The sequence below is a fragment of the Xiphias gladius genome, chromosome 4 (genome assembly GCF_016859285.1).
Source record: "Xiphias gladius isolate SHS-SW01 ecotype Sanya breed wild chromosome 4, ASM1685928v1, whole genome shotgun sequence".
NCBI classification, from domain to species: domain Eukaryota; kingdom Metazoa; phylum Chordata; class Actinopteri; order Istiophoriformes; family Xiphiidae; genus Xiphias; species Xiphias gladius.
This window is the reverse complement of record NC_053403.1, coordinates 17,412,048-17,429,484: the sequence shown is the minus strand read 5'-3', so window position 1 is coordinate 17,429,484 and position 17,437 is coordinate 17,412,048. Positions and strand designations below refer to the sequence as shown.

General features: G+C 38.7%; 1 protein-coding gene across 2 annotated transcripts in view; it reads left to right on the top strand.

Annotated features, from left to right (window-relative positions):
- LOC120788678 (1-phosphatidylinositol 4,5-bisphosphate phosphodiesterase beta-1) overlaps positions 1-17,437 on the top strand; it is a 110,479-nt gene that overhangs the window by 70,046 nt on the left and 22,996 nt on the right. For both annotated transcript variants that reach the window (XR_005707281.1, XM_040124644.1), the window contains exons 10-21: positions 4,227-4,373; positions 5,772-5,929; positions 8,388-8,470; positions 8,796-8,880; positions 12,753-12,927; positions 14,743-14,829; positions 15,188-15,258; positions 15,439-15,535; positions 15,901-15,985; positions 16,393-16,517; positions 16,643-16,797; positions 16,916-17,080. Coding sequence is in view for 1 of the 2 variants with exons in the window: in XM_040124644.1 (XP_039980578.1) it covers positions 4,227-4,373; positions 5,772-5,929; positions 8,388-8,470; positions 8,796-8,880; positions 12,753-12,927; positions 14,743-14,829; positions 15,188-15,258; positions 15,439-15,535; positions 15,901-15,985; positions 16,393-16,517; positions 16,643-16,797; positions 16,916-17,080 (1,433 nt within the window). In the remaining variant the exon portion in view is untranslated. The remainder of the gene's footprint in view (positions 1-4,226; positions 4,374-5,771; positions 5,930-8,387; positions 8,471-8,795; positions 8,881-12,752; positions 12,928-14,742; positions 14,830-15,187; positions 15,259-15,438; positions 15,536-15,900; positions 15,986-16,392; positions 16,518-16,642; positions 16,798-16,915; positions 17,081-17,437) is intronic.

The window sequence follows — 17,437 nt, the reverse complement described above, 5'->3', positions numbered from 1 at the left end:
ATCCTGCATACGAGTTGTCAAATTGTTGAATGCATGTCCCAATTTGCTTAACGTGACATACAGTATGTGCTGTCCGAGTGGTGGCATCATTTTTTTTACTTGCTAGTGTTTTGTCCATTGGCATATGTCACTGCCACTGTAATTGACTTAAGGTAGCAGTAATCCGGGCCTGCTGTTAATAGCATCAATCTACCTGTGAAAACTCAGTTTCCAAACAAACAACATGAATAGAAATAAAAATCACCATCAGCATTGCAAAACTGCACTTGTGTAAAAGTAAATTAAGAGGCAGTGTTAGGTGTAGTATTAGAGCTTCGGGAGTGGCACAGAATAATTCATGAACAACCAAGATGGATTAGCATAAGGCATCCAATACTACTGGACATACTGTGCTTTCATGTTGTGTTAAGTGTCAGTGGACAGAGAGATGCCAAAACTAGAGAACATCCCACTCCAGACACCAGGTATCAAGGGCAGGTATGTGCCAATTCAAATTTTGTCTCTGCTGGAAAGCAAGTTATACATATTTAGCAAAATGAGTGACTTACTTTACACTGTATTCTATTTATTATCAAGCAACTCACTTTGTCTATTTTTCCATTATATTAGACGAAACCATTTTGAAAACATAATAATAAATGTTGACAATACTGCCTCTGTATGAATAATTTATATTTGCATTTACCCAATGTCAGTTAATTTCCTCCTTCATGGCGTAGAATGCACAAAAAACTCTGTAAAGAGCTGTAGTCAGGAGCACATGTATTGTACATTTTGTTCTTCTCTGTGAACTTTTTGAGCCCCATACAAGTTAAAGATTAGATCTGTGTGCATAAACATTTTCCCAATCAATACTACATCTGTCTTCAACAATATCCAATCAATAAATCTTACAAGATTTGTAAAGTTTTAGTACCTGAGGTGTGTTTCCCAAGCAGCAACCTTCGTACAATAGATGACTAGATTATTATTACCTACATAGGATTGTTCATCAAAAACCTTTGTAACTATGCTGCAGATCTGAAGTTTAATACATGGCTGAATGCATATGGGGAGAAAAAACTATGTAGTCTGGAAGCTATTATTAAAAAAATTTTCTGTTTTAAAAATTAAAAAATGCAAAATTTTTGTTGCCAGAAGAGGCTGTTTATCTAAAAAACTGTTCAGTATATCATCATTATGCCAATCACATTTGCGCATTTTATTACTGATTACACTGAAACCAAACTGACCCTAAGTGACTCAAGCAGAGCATGAGTGCCACTTTAATAATCTCCTCTGAGTGAAGTACCTACTTTACTTTGTATGTATGACAAAGTGAATCAAGATTGCCTAAATTAGTTGAAATCATTTTTTTTAAACCACATTCAAATATCCCATTCGACCGCCTAGTGTTTGACTCTGCTCAGAATGATGTGCTCGTACTGTGATGTGTGTTCATCCTGTCCCAGGCTCTATGGACGTGTGCCCTTCTCTGTCCCAGTGACAGATTTCCCCATGTGAAGTATTTATCTAGCCTGAGGAAGTGCTGCCATCTGCTCTTCAGAGGAGTCCAGAGCTCCACATGCTACCTTCACAGACAGATTCAGATACACATACACACACTTTTTCCTCTCTCAAGGACAGTCATATAAGCATTCAGCAATGTATATTAAATTATGGCTGGCTATGTGCATACTAAACGTGCTTTTGGATTACACTGAAAAAGCATTACATGGAATTCAGGAATATACAGTAAGCAGGCATAGATGCATACGCCTTCATTGCAGATAGTGGATCGAATGCCTTAGGTCTGCCCCAAAAAAGCTATAATTAAGGAAGAAGACTGAGAAAACAGTTACTTTTTTCTGCTCACTCTCTTTGTTGCACTTTCTCTGTTTTCTCGATCTGTTTTCCAGCTTGGATTTTGTTAATATTATACCTGTCATTAATCTCTTCATTGCTCTATCATTGTCTTTGACTACTTTAGTCTGTGCTCACTCAAGTGTTCCGACATTGTTTGAAGGCAGATGATTAAAATGCAAAATGAAACAAGAAACATAAAGTCTCTTACATCCAGAGTGGATAGTGGCATATCATCACATACTCATCTTCAGTGATTGTAGAGAGGAAGCTCTTTGTCAGATTATGTCAATTTGTGCCCACTCTTGCTTTACAGCTTGTCATTTTAATCAGAACACATTTCAACTTTAGTTTCCTCTCAGCTCAACCTTATTGTGGCCAAAAGCCAAAGTTTTTTTTTTTTTTTTGACTTGATTGTAGCCTTTCATACATTTAGATCTAACTTAACCTTTCAAATCTCACTTTTAGAAAAACACCTGTAGGTTCTCACTCAAGTACACCTCTAATCCCAGCCATGTTAACACCTTTTTCCCTGTCTGACCTCCAAACGTCTTGGGAACTGGGGTAACGCTGTGTCTATATCTGTATGAGTGTGTGTGATGTAGAGGTTAGGCCTCAGCCTGGCAAAGGGAGGTCCTGGTAGTCAGTGTGAATGAGCTGAGATGTCACAGACAGTAGCCAGCTTTAATTAGTCCAGCAACTCTGCGGAGGGCGGCACCGCAATAATTAGCATAAAGTGGCCGGAGGGACCTGCTGCACCCGTCGAGCTTGCATCACTTAGCATATTTAGCATAATGTCAAGTGATTGTGTGCGTATGTGGGTGGAGGCGGTTGCTAGTGTTTTGGTTTCCCTTTGAGCTCTTTCTATATGTTGTACCAACTTTAATCCATGTAGGTGTGGTGTATGATGTGTATGGTAATGTGTATGGAAATTCTAATCTTGTACCCGGATGGTTGGTGATGTGAGCTTTTCATCTGCGGATTATTATTTATTTATTCTGCGTTATTCCCTTTCTTGGGCACACTTAGTGAGGACATGTGCTCAGGGATGAGAGCAAAGAGGCAAAGCATAACACAAGTGACCTTGACAATCAATCAAAACAAGGAAAGAACATCATCAAAGGCAGTTCAGCTTTTTCAGATCCCTGTATGACATTATATGAATATCAGCAGTGCCAGTGGAAGAAAGTGAATCCTGAAATGTAGAAAATCACATTTGTATTCTAAATTGCCTTGTGAAAACTGGAGACTTTTTCATGCATTTATCCACCTTGGAACCTTGAATATTTGTAATGAAGGCTATTAACTTACAGTATACACCTACAATGTAAGAAACAGAAACACTGAGGCACAGGCTTTAAGGATTAACCACAAAGGCTTTCAGCAAACAGTGACTTAGGCCTCCTAAATTAAAACTACAAATATAATTTCAGTGTGGCTTTAATTAGTGATTATGAACATTTTTGTAATTTAACCTTTTGAAGCATTTGAACACAGTCTTCTAGCTGCTTATTTGAATGCACCTGCAGTAAATGTATGCAGTCTAGTGTACACATAAACTCTCAAACATACAATCTGTCTTTTTTCAAGGCTGTGATTCATTTTACTTATTTCATAAAAGACAGTACAAAGGGAAAAATCTCTCAAAAAATATTCAGGATCTGTATTTGTAGTGTGGCACATAGTCCGTGTACCACCATATGCCATGCACCATGTTGTGTATGATTTAATTTAAAGGATAAGGCCAGTGATATTTTATATCTTTGTTATTGTCAACAAATCTTGTGAAAAGATCAAAACCAATACTGAGTTTTTCCAGCTGGCAATGCTTTTGAACTTCCCTACCCTGTCTGTGCACTCAGCCTCAAGCCCACTTATACATACTGAAGATGTAATCTTTAGAAAAAAAGCGGACCACAAATGTCTAACTAAATTTTTAAAGAAGTTTAAATCATTTTCAAGAACTGCAGGGCACTGTAGATCTTAGCAAATACTACTAAAACGAGAGTAATTGGTGCATTTGTTGGGGACTATTTCCAGCCACAGGTTGACACACAGTGCACTAGTGAGTATTTACTGCAGCAGGATATACAGTATTTGGGCTTTACTCAAAAACACAATTAAAAGTGCCCACGTTCATTGTACCGAAGGAACCTGTCATCCAGTGCAACAGTGTGGCACTTTGATGTGTTTTCAAAAGTTCTTGGACATTAATGCAGCTCTGTGGCACAGAGAAATAAACTATTGCTATAGATCATATATAGAACATCACCAGACTTATCCTTTAATTCCTTAGGCACAGGATTGAGAGGTTTCTGTCTAAAAAAGTTTTCAAACTTAACGTCTTGACTATCACGTCTGTGTGCTGTTTTGTGGTCATGCAGGTCAGATCTCAGTGGAAGGTTTTGCCAGGTATCTGAATGGAGAGGAAAACAGCATCATGCCCCCTGAGAAGCTGGACCAAAGTGAAGACATGACCCTTCCCCTCTCCCACTATTTCATCAACTCCTCACACAACACATACCTCACAGGTACACACATGCAGTACATAAACACACAGGTCAAAAAGCTGTCGTGTATGTGCGCAGCTCTGTCTGTGTCGCCGTCTGGTTTGCACGTAAGTGATTGCACTCAACTCAATTTTACTCCCGACTGATTGCACACACGCATCCTTTATTCTTCTACACATGAACTGATCACTCGTTTATTTAGAAATAAATAGAATTATGGTTGCACAATTGAATACACCCTACTTTATACCTCAAAGAACAGTCAGTAAGATGTGCTGGTGGATATTAGGCCCCGTTTCCTGCCTTAGCTCTCAAGAGAAAGTCCAATGAAGTCATGCCATGAGATTCAATTCATTGATATTCATGATTGGTTAAATATTTCTTTAGACTGGTAGTCACAGTAACTGGCTCCCAGCAGTGCGCAAGCATGGCAGGCACAATACAGAGGCCATTTTCTCTTCAATGGATATTAGAATTCATCTATTCAAATCTATTCTGGGGGGAACTGGAGAGCATTGAATCTTTCAAGTGGATCAAATTTCTCCAGCAATGGAAAAAATTTAATTTCTGTAATAGACCAGCCTCATAGCCTGGGATATGAAGAAATGAGAAAAACAAACAACAGCTTCTACATTCTCTCTTCACAAACACTGTTTTTCTTTAGGTATTTTGTTAGTCACACATTGTGATATTTTAATAGCAAAGAGAAATGTGCCGCAATAAAGAATGTGTTTCTTTCCTTGCAGTAATATTTTAAGCAACTTTATTAGATAGATCCACAGAAGATAATTTGGCTGACAAATGCTTGTACAACTTATTCATTCATGTTGATGTACAGTATTTCTATCCTGTTGATCCATGGTAAAATAAAGTAATGTAAGTCTTTCATTAATTGGTTTGGATAAGGCTGTCTATCAGATGAAGAGCAGAAAAGAGGGAGAGGAAAAATTAGAAAAGGAATCAAAAAAAGTCAGGAAATAAATGATCCCACCTGAAGTGACAACACAGATCTGCCTCTCACTTTGACACAGCTGTCTTTGTGTTGCAGGAAAGAATGCTGCTAATGTGAAGAGATAATTGCTTCGCTAATAGTGACAGGGTGATGAGATTTGCCTGCTTCAGATAACAACAGCTGAATTGCTTTTACTTCATGCTAGTAACTAATGTGGTTAATGAGCTCTTGAAAAGTGGGACGACACAGGTTTTATAGGCTTCCTGGTACATTTGGGATCAAAATAACAGTTACCTGAAGTAATGTTTGTGTGTGTGTGTGTGTGTGTGTGTGTGTGTGTGTGTGTGTGTGTGTGTGTGTGTGTGTGTGTGTGTGTGTGTGTGTGTGTGTGTGTGTGTGTGTGTGTGTGTGTGTGTGTGTGTGTGTGTGTGTGTGTTGGGTGGGTGGCGGTTGGGGGGGGGTTGCAGCCGGTCAGCTTGCAGGGAGCTCTTCAGTTGAGATGTACAAGCAGGTTCTCCTGTCAGGGTGCCGCTGCATTGAACTGGACTGCTGGAAGGGTCGCACCACAGAAGAAGAGCCCGTCATCACTCACGGCTTCACCATGACAACTGAAATCTCCTTCAAGGTAACACAAGGAGAGAAGAGGGATAGCGATATAGGTTAGGGGTTGGGTGGGGAATGGGGAGCAGAGGACGAGGAAGTACAAGCTGAAACATTCTCCGCTGAAGATGTATTTTAATGTCTTTGTCTACCGACACAGAGGGGAGGGTTCTGGGTAAACAGACCTCATGGACAGCTAATGTAATCCACATGCTGTGAGGATGATCCACTCACTGCATAAAACACTGAGTGGTATATGGGTTTGGCCAACACCCACATCTATTGTGTTTTAGTTATTTTCGATTTTAGACATTGGTTTCCATTTCCGGGTGTCATCTTCATTTCCAGTAGATTCTATTTGGTAAACATGATTTTGCCTCCTAGTGCATACTTTAGGTTCAAATGGTGTGGCAGCCACGTATGTGAACATGTTCAAACATGCAGGCTTACACTAAAACTCAAAAGCTTGTTTATGGCTAAATAAGGAAAGCAAATTTAAAAAGCAGGTTCAGTGCTTAGATGCATATGCCTTCGTTTCCATCTTCATACTGTAAATGGTTAATTCTGTGTGTTGTTCGTAGTTTAATAGATGTAATTCCTAAGATTTCGGTCCTGGTTGATTTGACGATGCCTGTATTGGTGTTAGTATGTGCAGTTTAATACTACAGCAAAGACTCCTTGTGCAGCTACTTTGTCAGAAATCCAACAAAAAAATCAAAATAAACAACTGTTGTTTCTTTTTGCAATTATGCCAAACAAACTCACATGATCCTCTGATGAAAAAATGCCAAAGACTGTTTTGTTCAGCAGACAATCATGAACACTGCTGACTGTGGTGACAAACACATTTCCTGCGTTTCCTGTGGCTTCCTCACATTAAAAGCCACAGTTGGTCGTTTTTAATATGAAACAACAGCAGTAGGATATGTTCGGTTTGTTGTGAATGAATGCAGCTGTGACACTGTGTAAACAGAATGAACATTAATGTGATAGACTGTTATCACAGAGATAAAATTGGGTTGAATTACATGGATGCGTTGTGTTCCTGTTAATCCCTCATGCTTAGGTAGGCAATCAGGAATGGCAGACTCTGCCACTACCAACAAAATGTACGGTATGGAGAGATAATTACTGAATGTAAAGACAGAGTATGATTTCATGAAAATCTTTACAATTCTAACAATTTAAAAGTAAAGTATTTTATACAGCAGTGAATGAATTACACAGAAAAGCATACAGATACAGAGTCAGACTGGTTGAGTCAGAAGATAAAAGTAAATATGGAGGAAAACAGAGTCGGGGAAGAAGTAGGGAAAACACAAAGTGGTTAATGCATGCAGCAGATACCAAATAGTAATGGACAGGGACACACTGAATGGCCCTAAAGAGAAGCACTGAGGGGCGCTTAATTGAAGTCTCTGAAGATGAGAAGACAAAAAGAAAAAATGCTTTTATAGAAGGAGGAGGGTGTGAAAATCTCAGCGAAGGGGGGGTGTCAGGAGAAAAAGAAGAAAGAGGTGGGTGGATTGATCGTCAGAGGAAATTTACATCTAATGAGAGTAACAAAAGAAGCAGAACAAGCTTAATGGAATTAGTCTGAGAGTTAAATACAGAGTTGTGTATAAGAGTTTTGAAAGACAGAGGAGGGGAGAAAGCTACAGATGGAGAGGGTTGAGTTACAGACAAAGATTTTTATTGGAGCAAATGGAAATGAAGGCATTAACTGAACCGACGCCACTGTTAATGATGGTGTAATTGAGTTAGACAATCAGTGGCTTGGAAATCAGATATCAGAATTTGAACCATCTTCATAGGAGTTGAGCAGTGACACCACCTCATGGCTCAGCTCTCATTTCTATGGACATATCTACGCTGAAATTTGTGGGACATGAATGACCGAGGAAACAGTAGATTATGATATACTGTACTTTACAGGATTTTCTTTAACATTATTATTCAGAAAAATACCAATATGTTGAAATCCTGTATAGTAACAATACAGTGTTACAGAAGAAATTGACTGCAATGATTTTATACTGAGACAGTATAGTATACATGGGATACACACAGCCACAAATATAATTCTTCCAGCACTGGTAACCATACTGACGAAATGTTGGCTTTGGAATGAATCTTCCTATCTTATCACTGTTGCTAATTAGTTATTGATTTCACCAGGTTTTGGCGTGTTCTCAGGGGGAGACTCTTGGCCATTCTAGGAAATGTAGGGAATCATAATATCGTAAATGGGGCTGATTCTGTCTGGTATACAAGCTGAGGATTATTTTGAAATGTTTTATTTTCCTGTGACTCTACATGATATTACCACATTAAAAAAACAGTGACATACATTGTTTTGAATGTGCATTACATTACTCAAACAATAATTCAACAATTACATAACAGGCTTCCCTATGTGTGTGTATTAAACATAATTTCTAGTTATATTACCAATTATTTTTCCTTCCTGTTTATGTTTTTAGGAGGTGATTGAGGCCATTGCAGAATGTGCCTTCAAGACCTCGCCCTTCCCCATCATCCTGTCTTTTGAGAACCATGTGGACTCGTAAGTCAGCACACCCTTCAGGGGTGCAAAGGCTACAGTATGACTGTTTACCTTAATGATGAGTATTGTCTATCAATTGATCGCTTAACATCAGTAAGCCCTATCAGCCATTTTGTTTCTGTCATCTTTGTAATAATCTGCACAGTGTTAGGGAGAAGGTTCTTATTGGTTGGTTTGGCTTTAATTGGCTCCAAGGGGGTTCGTAGGAGTATCATACAGTATACATTCAGTGTTTATCTAGTAGAGAAATCATAATGGGGTGTGTGTGTGTGTGTGTGTGTGTGTGTGTGTGTGTGTATGTGTTTTTCTGTTTGATGACTCCAAGACCAAAGCAGCAGGCTAAGATGGCAGAGTACTGCCGGTCAATATTTGGAGACGCATTACTGACAGAACCACTGGAGAAATATCCTGTGAGTACATAAGATGCTCATACACACAACAGTGTAAGCACACATGAACATGTGCTCACATACACATTCATGATTGCATGCTCTCTCTCTCTTACACTGTCTTTTTTATCACACTTACACATAGATACAACATGGCCAGCAGCGAGGGATTCATCAAATATTATCGCACAGATGAGTGCACCAAAGAAATGTCCTTGAACAGTGCTGCGCAGCATACTACCAATGAACATACACACCGATCAGCCACGACATTAAAAACAGTTCCTAGTTTTAAAATTAAAGTAAAACCAGTAAATTCAAATTTAAATAAAGTAAAATTACATCCGGTAACTGCTTTTAATTTTGTGGCTGATCGATGTACATTCGGGAGAGAAAAAGCCATGACTTACTGCACACTCCTGTACACACATATATAAAATTCATTTATTTGATCACATACACTGCTATTTCTCTGTGTTGCACCTGGCAGAATATGTTGTCACAGTTTTTCCTCCTCTGTCAGTCCAGGGAGTGCTCCTAAATGGCCTCCTTGACTTTCTCTCTCTCTCTCTCTCTCTCTCTCTCTCTCTCTCTCTCTCTCTCTCTCTCTGGTTTTCATTCTTCTTTTCCATCACAGACACACATGTACAGTACCTGTTGGTATTTATGTGCCACAGAAGTCAACTTTTAATAATTCATTCCAAAATCATTTTTATTTTGCCTCTCTGTTATCATGGGAGAGACTGCAATGAAATCCCTGTAAGATAAAATTGAATTGTTTAACGCTGTAATCTAAACGTGGCTTTTCTTGGCAGCCCTTTATCTGTCTCTCCTCTGTTGCCATGGCTACCAGTCAAAAGCTTCCTTTGTCCCTTTGTGGCCAAATTCTTTTTGTTTTCCCAAAGGCGTCTTTGTGTGTGATGACGCAGGCACTTACGTGAGGTAAATGGAGACACTTGTCGCACAAACTCTCACACAGACACTCAGACACCTCTCATGGTGTCTGGTGCACCCACAGACCTGCACACATACAGTCTATGCTTACACATACCACCTAGTCCTCTTCTGCTATTCACCAGGGATGACTTGTCCCTGTTGGTATAACACTTAAGAGCAGCTAAGGTTCCCAGCAGTGAGATGCAGCATTATCTCACACACGCAGGGAGCTCCTCCAGCAGTGCTGCCTGCCAAAGACACAGTCGGCTAAGAATTACATCCTTCTGACTCGATTTGACATTGAAGTATTATCAGGGTGAAGCCTTTCGAATGGAGTGGTAGAGGGGAGGAGAAGGAAAGATATACAAGGAGACAGACAACAAGGGAGAAGTTAGAGACAGAAAGTGCTATGGAGGAATCAGATTCCTACCACTGAGCATGTAATAACTGGGAAAGGTGATTGCAATGACAACCACTCCCCCCTGGCATTGAAAAAAACCGTGTATACAGCGTATCGAATGGGATATGGGCTCGGTTAGTCCATAGGGTCAGGGCAGATAGGGTAATATAGCTAGATTGGTTCCAGCAGAGCCTAGGGTGAGAATAAAGAGGATTACAGATTTCTTAGAAACTCAAGCGCCTCCTGTATCTCCACTCCATAAAACTGTCCTTTCTATTGAATAGGAGAGACTGGTGTCAGTGTTTGTTGTGTTGTAATTTTTTATTAATTAAGCTGAGAACAGTCTGCTCTTTACCAAAAAAATTAGCTGAAATTAGTTACAAATTGGATTTGCAATGAACATATTTTCTTGTTTGTTATATGGCTCTCATCACTGCATTCATTATGCTGATGAAGGCTGTATTACCAAAACATTTTGATTATAACTGCTGACAAAATATGAAATATGTTGAGGAAGAAAGCTATTTTTTATGCAGTTTGTTCAGTCTTGCTGAGGCTGAGTTTTAAGCTGCGGACAGACCGGAATTGGTGAGTTGAAGTGTACTCACAAGATGGTGAGAGGCAAGCAGGATTGAGAATAATGTGGGCAGAGTTACAAGCATAAGCTGTTGGAGCTAGCATCGGAGGCTAACAGCAACATTCCACAAATTTAAGATTATGCATCTTTTTCTCAAACACTTCTTTCTCTTTAACCGCTGTCACTGTCCTTGCATGTAATTCCAACCATGCAGCATCCCTCCTATTCTGCTACTTGTATTATTTCAGCATACTGTTATACAAACAAGAATATACACAGACAATATTTCCTGAAGTTAACCTCCCTACCCCTCCTTTTCTAAAATGGGTTTGACATTGAAGAATCTTGCAATTTTTAAGGCCAATGTTCGATAATCTGAATCTGCCGTAGCTAGCCAGAGAAAGTCAGACGTTGCACAGAAAAGAATCTACTCAGATGCTTTACTTACTTACTGTAAAAGTGGCTATACCACAAGTAAAAGTCATTCAAAATTGCAAAATGTATCAAAAGTAAAAATACTCATTTTGCAGAAAATGACCCCTGTGTTAGATTATTGTATATTTAATTAATGATTCATTACCACTGATGTATTAATGTGTAAGCAGCATTTTATTGTTGTAGCTACTTTACACAGATGTTTATTCCATACAGATGCACAAAGTTAATATTATGTTGATTATTATAAAATCCTTATATACAACTATATAATGAATAACCAAAGCTGTAAAATAAATGTAGATTATTAAACATTATTTTCTACTTACATTGCCCTCTGAAATGTAGTATATGTAGTATAAAAGTATAAAGTAGCAAATAGTAAAGTACAATTACCTCTTTTGAGTGTATTCTGCCTCAAACAGTTCTGTTGATTCCCTCTTTTCACTCCCTTAAAACAATGGAGCAAATAAAAAGTTTAGGAATTTGGGGAAAATTGAATCCATCCAAGTAAAGTGTAGTTTAATCAAACAGGTTTAGTGCTGTGCATTCGAGTAGAGTCACAATTACGTGCCACATCCAGTCTTGCACTGGTTCAATTTAAGTGGAACTGTCTGAGTAAAGCCAAGGCAAACAGGACATCTAATCTTTATTTTATCACTCCCCACCAACAACAGTAGAAAGGTGTAGATGGATGTGTGTGGCAGCTGGGAAAGTAAGTTATTGGATGGAAAATCTTGGCTGAAATTTGGTGTATGAATCACTGTTTTCTGGCACTTGAAAGAAGTTGAGAAAAAGTAAGAAACGTTTTAAGTTTGCTAATGTTTATAGATGATAAGTTGTAAAGACCGTGGTTGTGTGTGTATTCTGACTATCTCGATAATATATTATTAATATCCCTAAACACTGTGATCCAAAAGCAGTGTATCCCATAAATAAATCAGTGATCTGCCTACTTCTAGCCAGCTCCTTTGAGAGGGTGTGTGTTTGTGTTTAATACTCAGTTTCCCCTGGGAAGCTGCTTTTAGTGTTGAAAGTGTAAACTTTTGAGTTGTTACATCAACAGACTTCATAATGCTCAGTGCTGATCCTCGCGGCCAATAACAAGCTCTGCTCAGCAGAATTAGCTATAGTGAATTTTGAGCAGAACAAGATTTTTTTTCTAAAACTGCAATGAATTTACATCATCAATGACTCACTCCAGTAAACAACTTATGCATTTTCTTTCTGTAATTGGCTAATCTGTTTCAAAACCATAGTAGAGTGTGCCTGTAAAGGAGAAGTCATAAGCCATATAGCAACATTTTGGAACTTGGCAACCTTAATTTTTATATTTCTTTTATGTTGAAACAATTTCTTGTCACAAAAAGCAGTCCACATCCTTCCATCCTCCAACAGATTTTACAGTCGAACAACACAATATTATATTATTATGCTGAAAAACTTTCTTTAACTTCTTGTGTGCCTGTCTCTTTCTTTATTTACATGGCCTTTCTGTGATTTTCGTGACCTCTCAGTCTCCATCTCTTTCTACACCCTGTCCAGCTGGAGTCAGGTGTGCCACTACCCAGCCCAATGGACCTGATGGGGAAAATCTTGGTGAAGAACAAGAAGAAACACCACAAGACAGACGGAAGCACCAAGAAGAAACTGTCTGAGCAGGTTTCTAACACCTACAGCGATTCTTCCAGTGTGTGTGAGCCCTCCTCCCCTAGCGCAGGTACAACACTCCCTTAAACACACAAGCAAACACACTCACGTCATACTGACAGAGGCATCAAGTCACACTGGGACAGTTGAGTTATGATGTTTGAGAAGTTAAATGTAGCCCAACAGTCTGGGTCCATCTGTGCTACAGACAAACACCTCTGTGCTGTCCAGAAACTGAATCACTGGAGCGAAACAGTGCTATTGTTTATCATTTATCATTTTCATGACGTTCTCCATCAGCTGAAGGTATTATTGGCTTTTGCATACACTCCCTGTCAGGCATATACACTGCTAGTCACTGGGGCGTCTAAAACACTGGCCAGTAGTGGCCTTCAATGTGTCAGTGTGTGTTCATGCAGCTGTGTGTACATAATACTATAATTGTGGTGAACCTAAATATATCTCAATTTATGGATTTTTATGTTTTCACAGTTCTTTGGTTTACATTTCCCTAATCATTCATATCTGCACTGGAGTTGGCTAAACTTCAGATGTGCCATTTGTGTGTGCATGTGTGCGTACTTGCATACTTAAGTGTTTTATCTATTTTGTACTTTATATTTCCCCCTCCTAATGCATATTTGTGTGTTCAGTATATCTTTCAGCTATAAATTATAATAGACCTTGCAATCAATCACTTTCGGTTTTATTTGATTGCGGAGCTGCAAGCTTCTTTCTAACGCTAACTCACACTGCCCCCTGGTGCAAGAAAATAAGCACCAAAAGTGTTTGACTGTCGCATAACAGTCAAGAGGTTAACTGGTGTGCACAAGGGATTTGATCTGGTTCATCTGTGCTGACACATTATAGGACAATCAGTGATCAGTGCAAGGGTGTAGGTTTGATTTCAGAGGTGGGAAGGGCACTGTGAGTCTTTGATTCTTTGAAACAGACTAAAACAACTGTTTATTTACATGCAGTTATATTTACCTAGCAAATAACATATTATAATTTAATTGGTCCATCACAAGACAATTACAAATTCAGCCAAAATGTCTGTATTATTTATGCAGTAAACAGGAAAATTATATTAATTATCGTCTCAGCTCTTTATTGGTTAAATTAATATAATTTAACCAATAAAGAGATTAGAAGATGCTGTATTTACTTCTCAAACCACAAATCAAGAAAATGAAAAGTAAAAATAATATAAGGATTGCTATCCAATCTTTTAATTGTCACCAGTAAACTTGAATATAAATTTCAAGAGTTTCTTCCCCCAGAAAGGGGTAAGTGGAGGGTGAGCAGTTTTTGGAGTCCTTAGAAGTGTCTGCAGAGCTTCTTGTCATGCTGTGCCCAAGTTCAACATGTTCAGCTAATCAGGAGTTTTGGGCAGCCTCTGTGTGTTCTGAAAGCTAAGAAAGTAAAAACTAACCTCGCTGCTGCTCGCAAAACTTCTTATTGCTCCTTCTCATCTGGATTTTGGGGGTTGGACAGTAAGAGGACACTATTTAGAGAGTTTTTAGTATGAATATCAAACTGAAACTATAGATAGGGGGTGAACAAAAATAATAAAATTTGAAAAGTGAGGTGGACATTCATCCCCCATCTCCAATAGAAATTACACCCTTGGATCAATTTGGCTGTCCTCTGAAGCAGCACAAAGCTTTTTATAATCATCTATTGTTTGATAATAGCTGGTTATGAAGCACTTTTAATAATTTAAAAGTGCTGCACAAGTACTTAAAAGTAATTAATAGGATACTGTATTGCACAATGGTAGACTAAACAGTACATTATCAACATTTCAAATGAAGCATTAGCTTAACCTTGTATTATTGCATGATGGGGGTTTGTTGCTGATGCGTCTGTTTTGTCCACACAGGTTCAACCAAAGAGGAGATGGCAGATTCCTCACAGCCCTCTGAAGGTGCGGAGCTCAGCCTGAGGCCGCAGGGCAGAAAGTCTATCGGTGAGTCATACATAGTACATGACCTCAGACTCAGAGGGAAATCTTTAGCAGATCTCTCATTATGTGGGCGCAGAGGTTGTGTCAGATCCACCAAAACAATATTAAAATTTATTTCCTCATTGCATGAGCTCTGTGCGATCCGTTTCAGTGTAAGAATTGTGTTGTTGCTGCTTTAAATGTAATGGAGGCAACCGATCTTAAAGACTTGTTTGAAGGCTACCAGCTTTCAAACTAGTCTGACCAACATTTTGCACTGAATTTGTGGAAATGTCAATTAAAATTCCACACATTTAACTTTGGTTCATTTAGCTTTATTTACTGTTATTATCTGTGACCAAATCTGTGGGTCATGTTTCAGGTGAAGTGGAGGCAGAAAGTGAAGACGAAGATGATGATGATGATGACTGTAAAAAAGGCTCCATGGATGAGGTGTGTATCTAACAAGTGACACTCAGCAGTCATTTCAATTACTAGTAACTTTGGAGATTTACAGCTCAATGTACTATTTGCATGTCATGTGCTAAGGCTGCCTTCTAGTGTACATATTTGATAATTTGTTTTATTTTAATATTTTAATATTTTATATTGTGTTTGTGTTTTCATGTACAGGGTACAGCAGGCAGTGAGGCGTTTGCCACAGAGGAAATGTCCAACCTGGTCATCTACATCCAACCAGTCAAGTTTAACAGCTTTGAGGCTTCCAAAAGTATGTAAGAATAATGAACATTTACTGTATGTATAGTCCAACAAGAGATAGCCACCATTTGAAAACAGTCTGATAAAAGCAATTATTAGTTTGTTTTTAAAGACATGAGCCATCTTAAGATATTTGCTTAGAAAATGAGCACAATTATATGTGTTTCCTGAATACTGTACTCACTAATGTCTCAAAGCAGGACTGTTTTCTCTTAGGAGAGCTTTGGAATCATTTTTAACTCTGTACATCAGCTCAGTAGAAGTACTTTAAATAAGCATTTTTTACAGCAGTGATAAATTTAGACCTTGATGTTTTGAATCTATCCCGTGACCATTAGATAATTCTGATCAACATATCACCATCTCTGCCCGCAGAGATAAATCGCAGCTACCAGATGTCATCCTTCGTAGAGACCAAAGCCTTGGAGCAACTGACCAAATCTCCTGTAGAGTTTGTGGAGTATCCTTCTCAGTTTTACTGAAGCAGTGCTTCGTACTACTTAATATAACTCACAATAACGGAATCTAATTTGGATTTATGTTTATTTAGTTTCTATTCTTCCAGCCCCACTATTCCTAATGGAAGCGACTTATGGTAGACGCAGCATCATTATTCTCTTTATGGTCACTTTGTTTCTGTGGCTCATCTTGTTCAGTGGAAGTAACAAAAAGACAATATACAGTTCACTATTTGTGATTTAAAATCAGTCATTATTCTTCTTATTATTATTATTATGAAACAGTAATATAAGTATATGTTGTTGTACTAGAAGTAAACCGTAGAAGAAATGGTGCTAGTTGTAGTTGTATCACTTGTATTTTGTGATGCAGGTCATGCAGCCTCATCCTTAACACAGCTCTATTCAGATACAACAAGCTTCAGCTGAGCAGGATCTACCCTAAAGGCACTCGAGTGGATTCATCAAACTACAACCCTCAGCTCTTCTGGAACGCTGGCTGTCAGCTGGTTGCTCTCAATTTCCAAACCATTGGTGAGGAAAGATAGTTTTTTTCCTTTATGCCTTCACACTGTGGGAACAATTATTAGTTTGCATGTTTGATTTCTGTGAGTGTTGCTCACCCATGCAAATAAACTGTGGTCATTCTGTCTTCACAGATTTGTCCATGCAGCTGAACCTGGGCATGTATGAGTACAATGGGAAATGTGGCTACAGACTCAAACCAGAGTTTATGAGACGGCCAGATAAACACTTTGACCCTTTCACTGAGAGCACAGTGGATGGGATAGTAGCCAACACACTGTCTGTCAAGGTGTGTGTTTGTTTGTGTTGGTCTTTTTGTGTTTATGCAGCTCTGCCTGTGTGTGTGTTTAAGTATATTTTTCTCTCTCTCCTGCCCTCTTGCTTTCCTTCCTACTCCTTCCTTCCAGATCATCTCTGGCCAGTTCCTGTCAGATAAGAAAGTAGGCACGTACGTGGAGATCGACATGATTGGCTTACCAGTGGACACCAAGAGGAAAGCTTTCAAGACCAAGACATCTCAGGGCAACGCTATCAACCCTCTCTGGGAAGAGGAGGCCATTGTCTTCAAGAAGGTGAGATGAAGTGATCATATTTTTATTTAAACTATTGACATCAATGGAAATAAATGTTCAGTCAATTTTAGTGGCCAAGTATGCTTACACATATACAAGAATTTGTCTCCTGTTCTCGGTAGCTTTCAGTATACCTTTACACAGTGCAAAGAATAAATGTACAGAAGGATACAAATACAAATATTGAGACCAAGACGGAATTCTATTAATTTAATGTCATTTTGATCACACTTGTTGTAAGCTAACTCAGGGTACTAATGCTAAACCTGAAAGTACACATGCAGTTTAATGGTTATGGACATACACACATATATATATGGGAATGTACGATATATATATATATATATATGTGTGTGT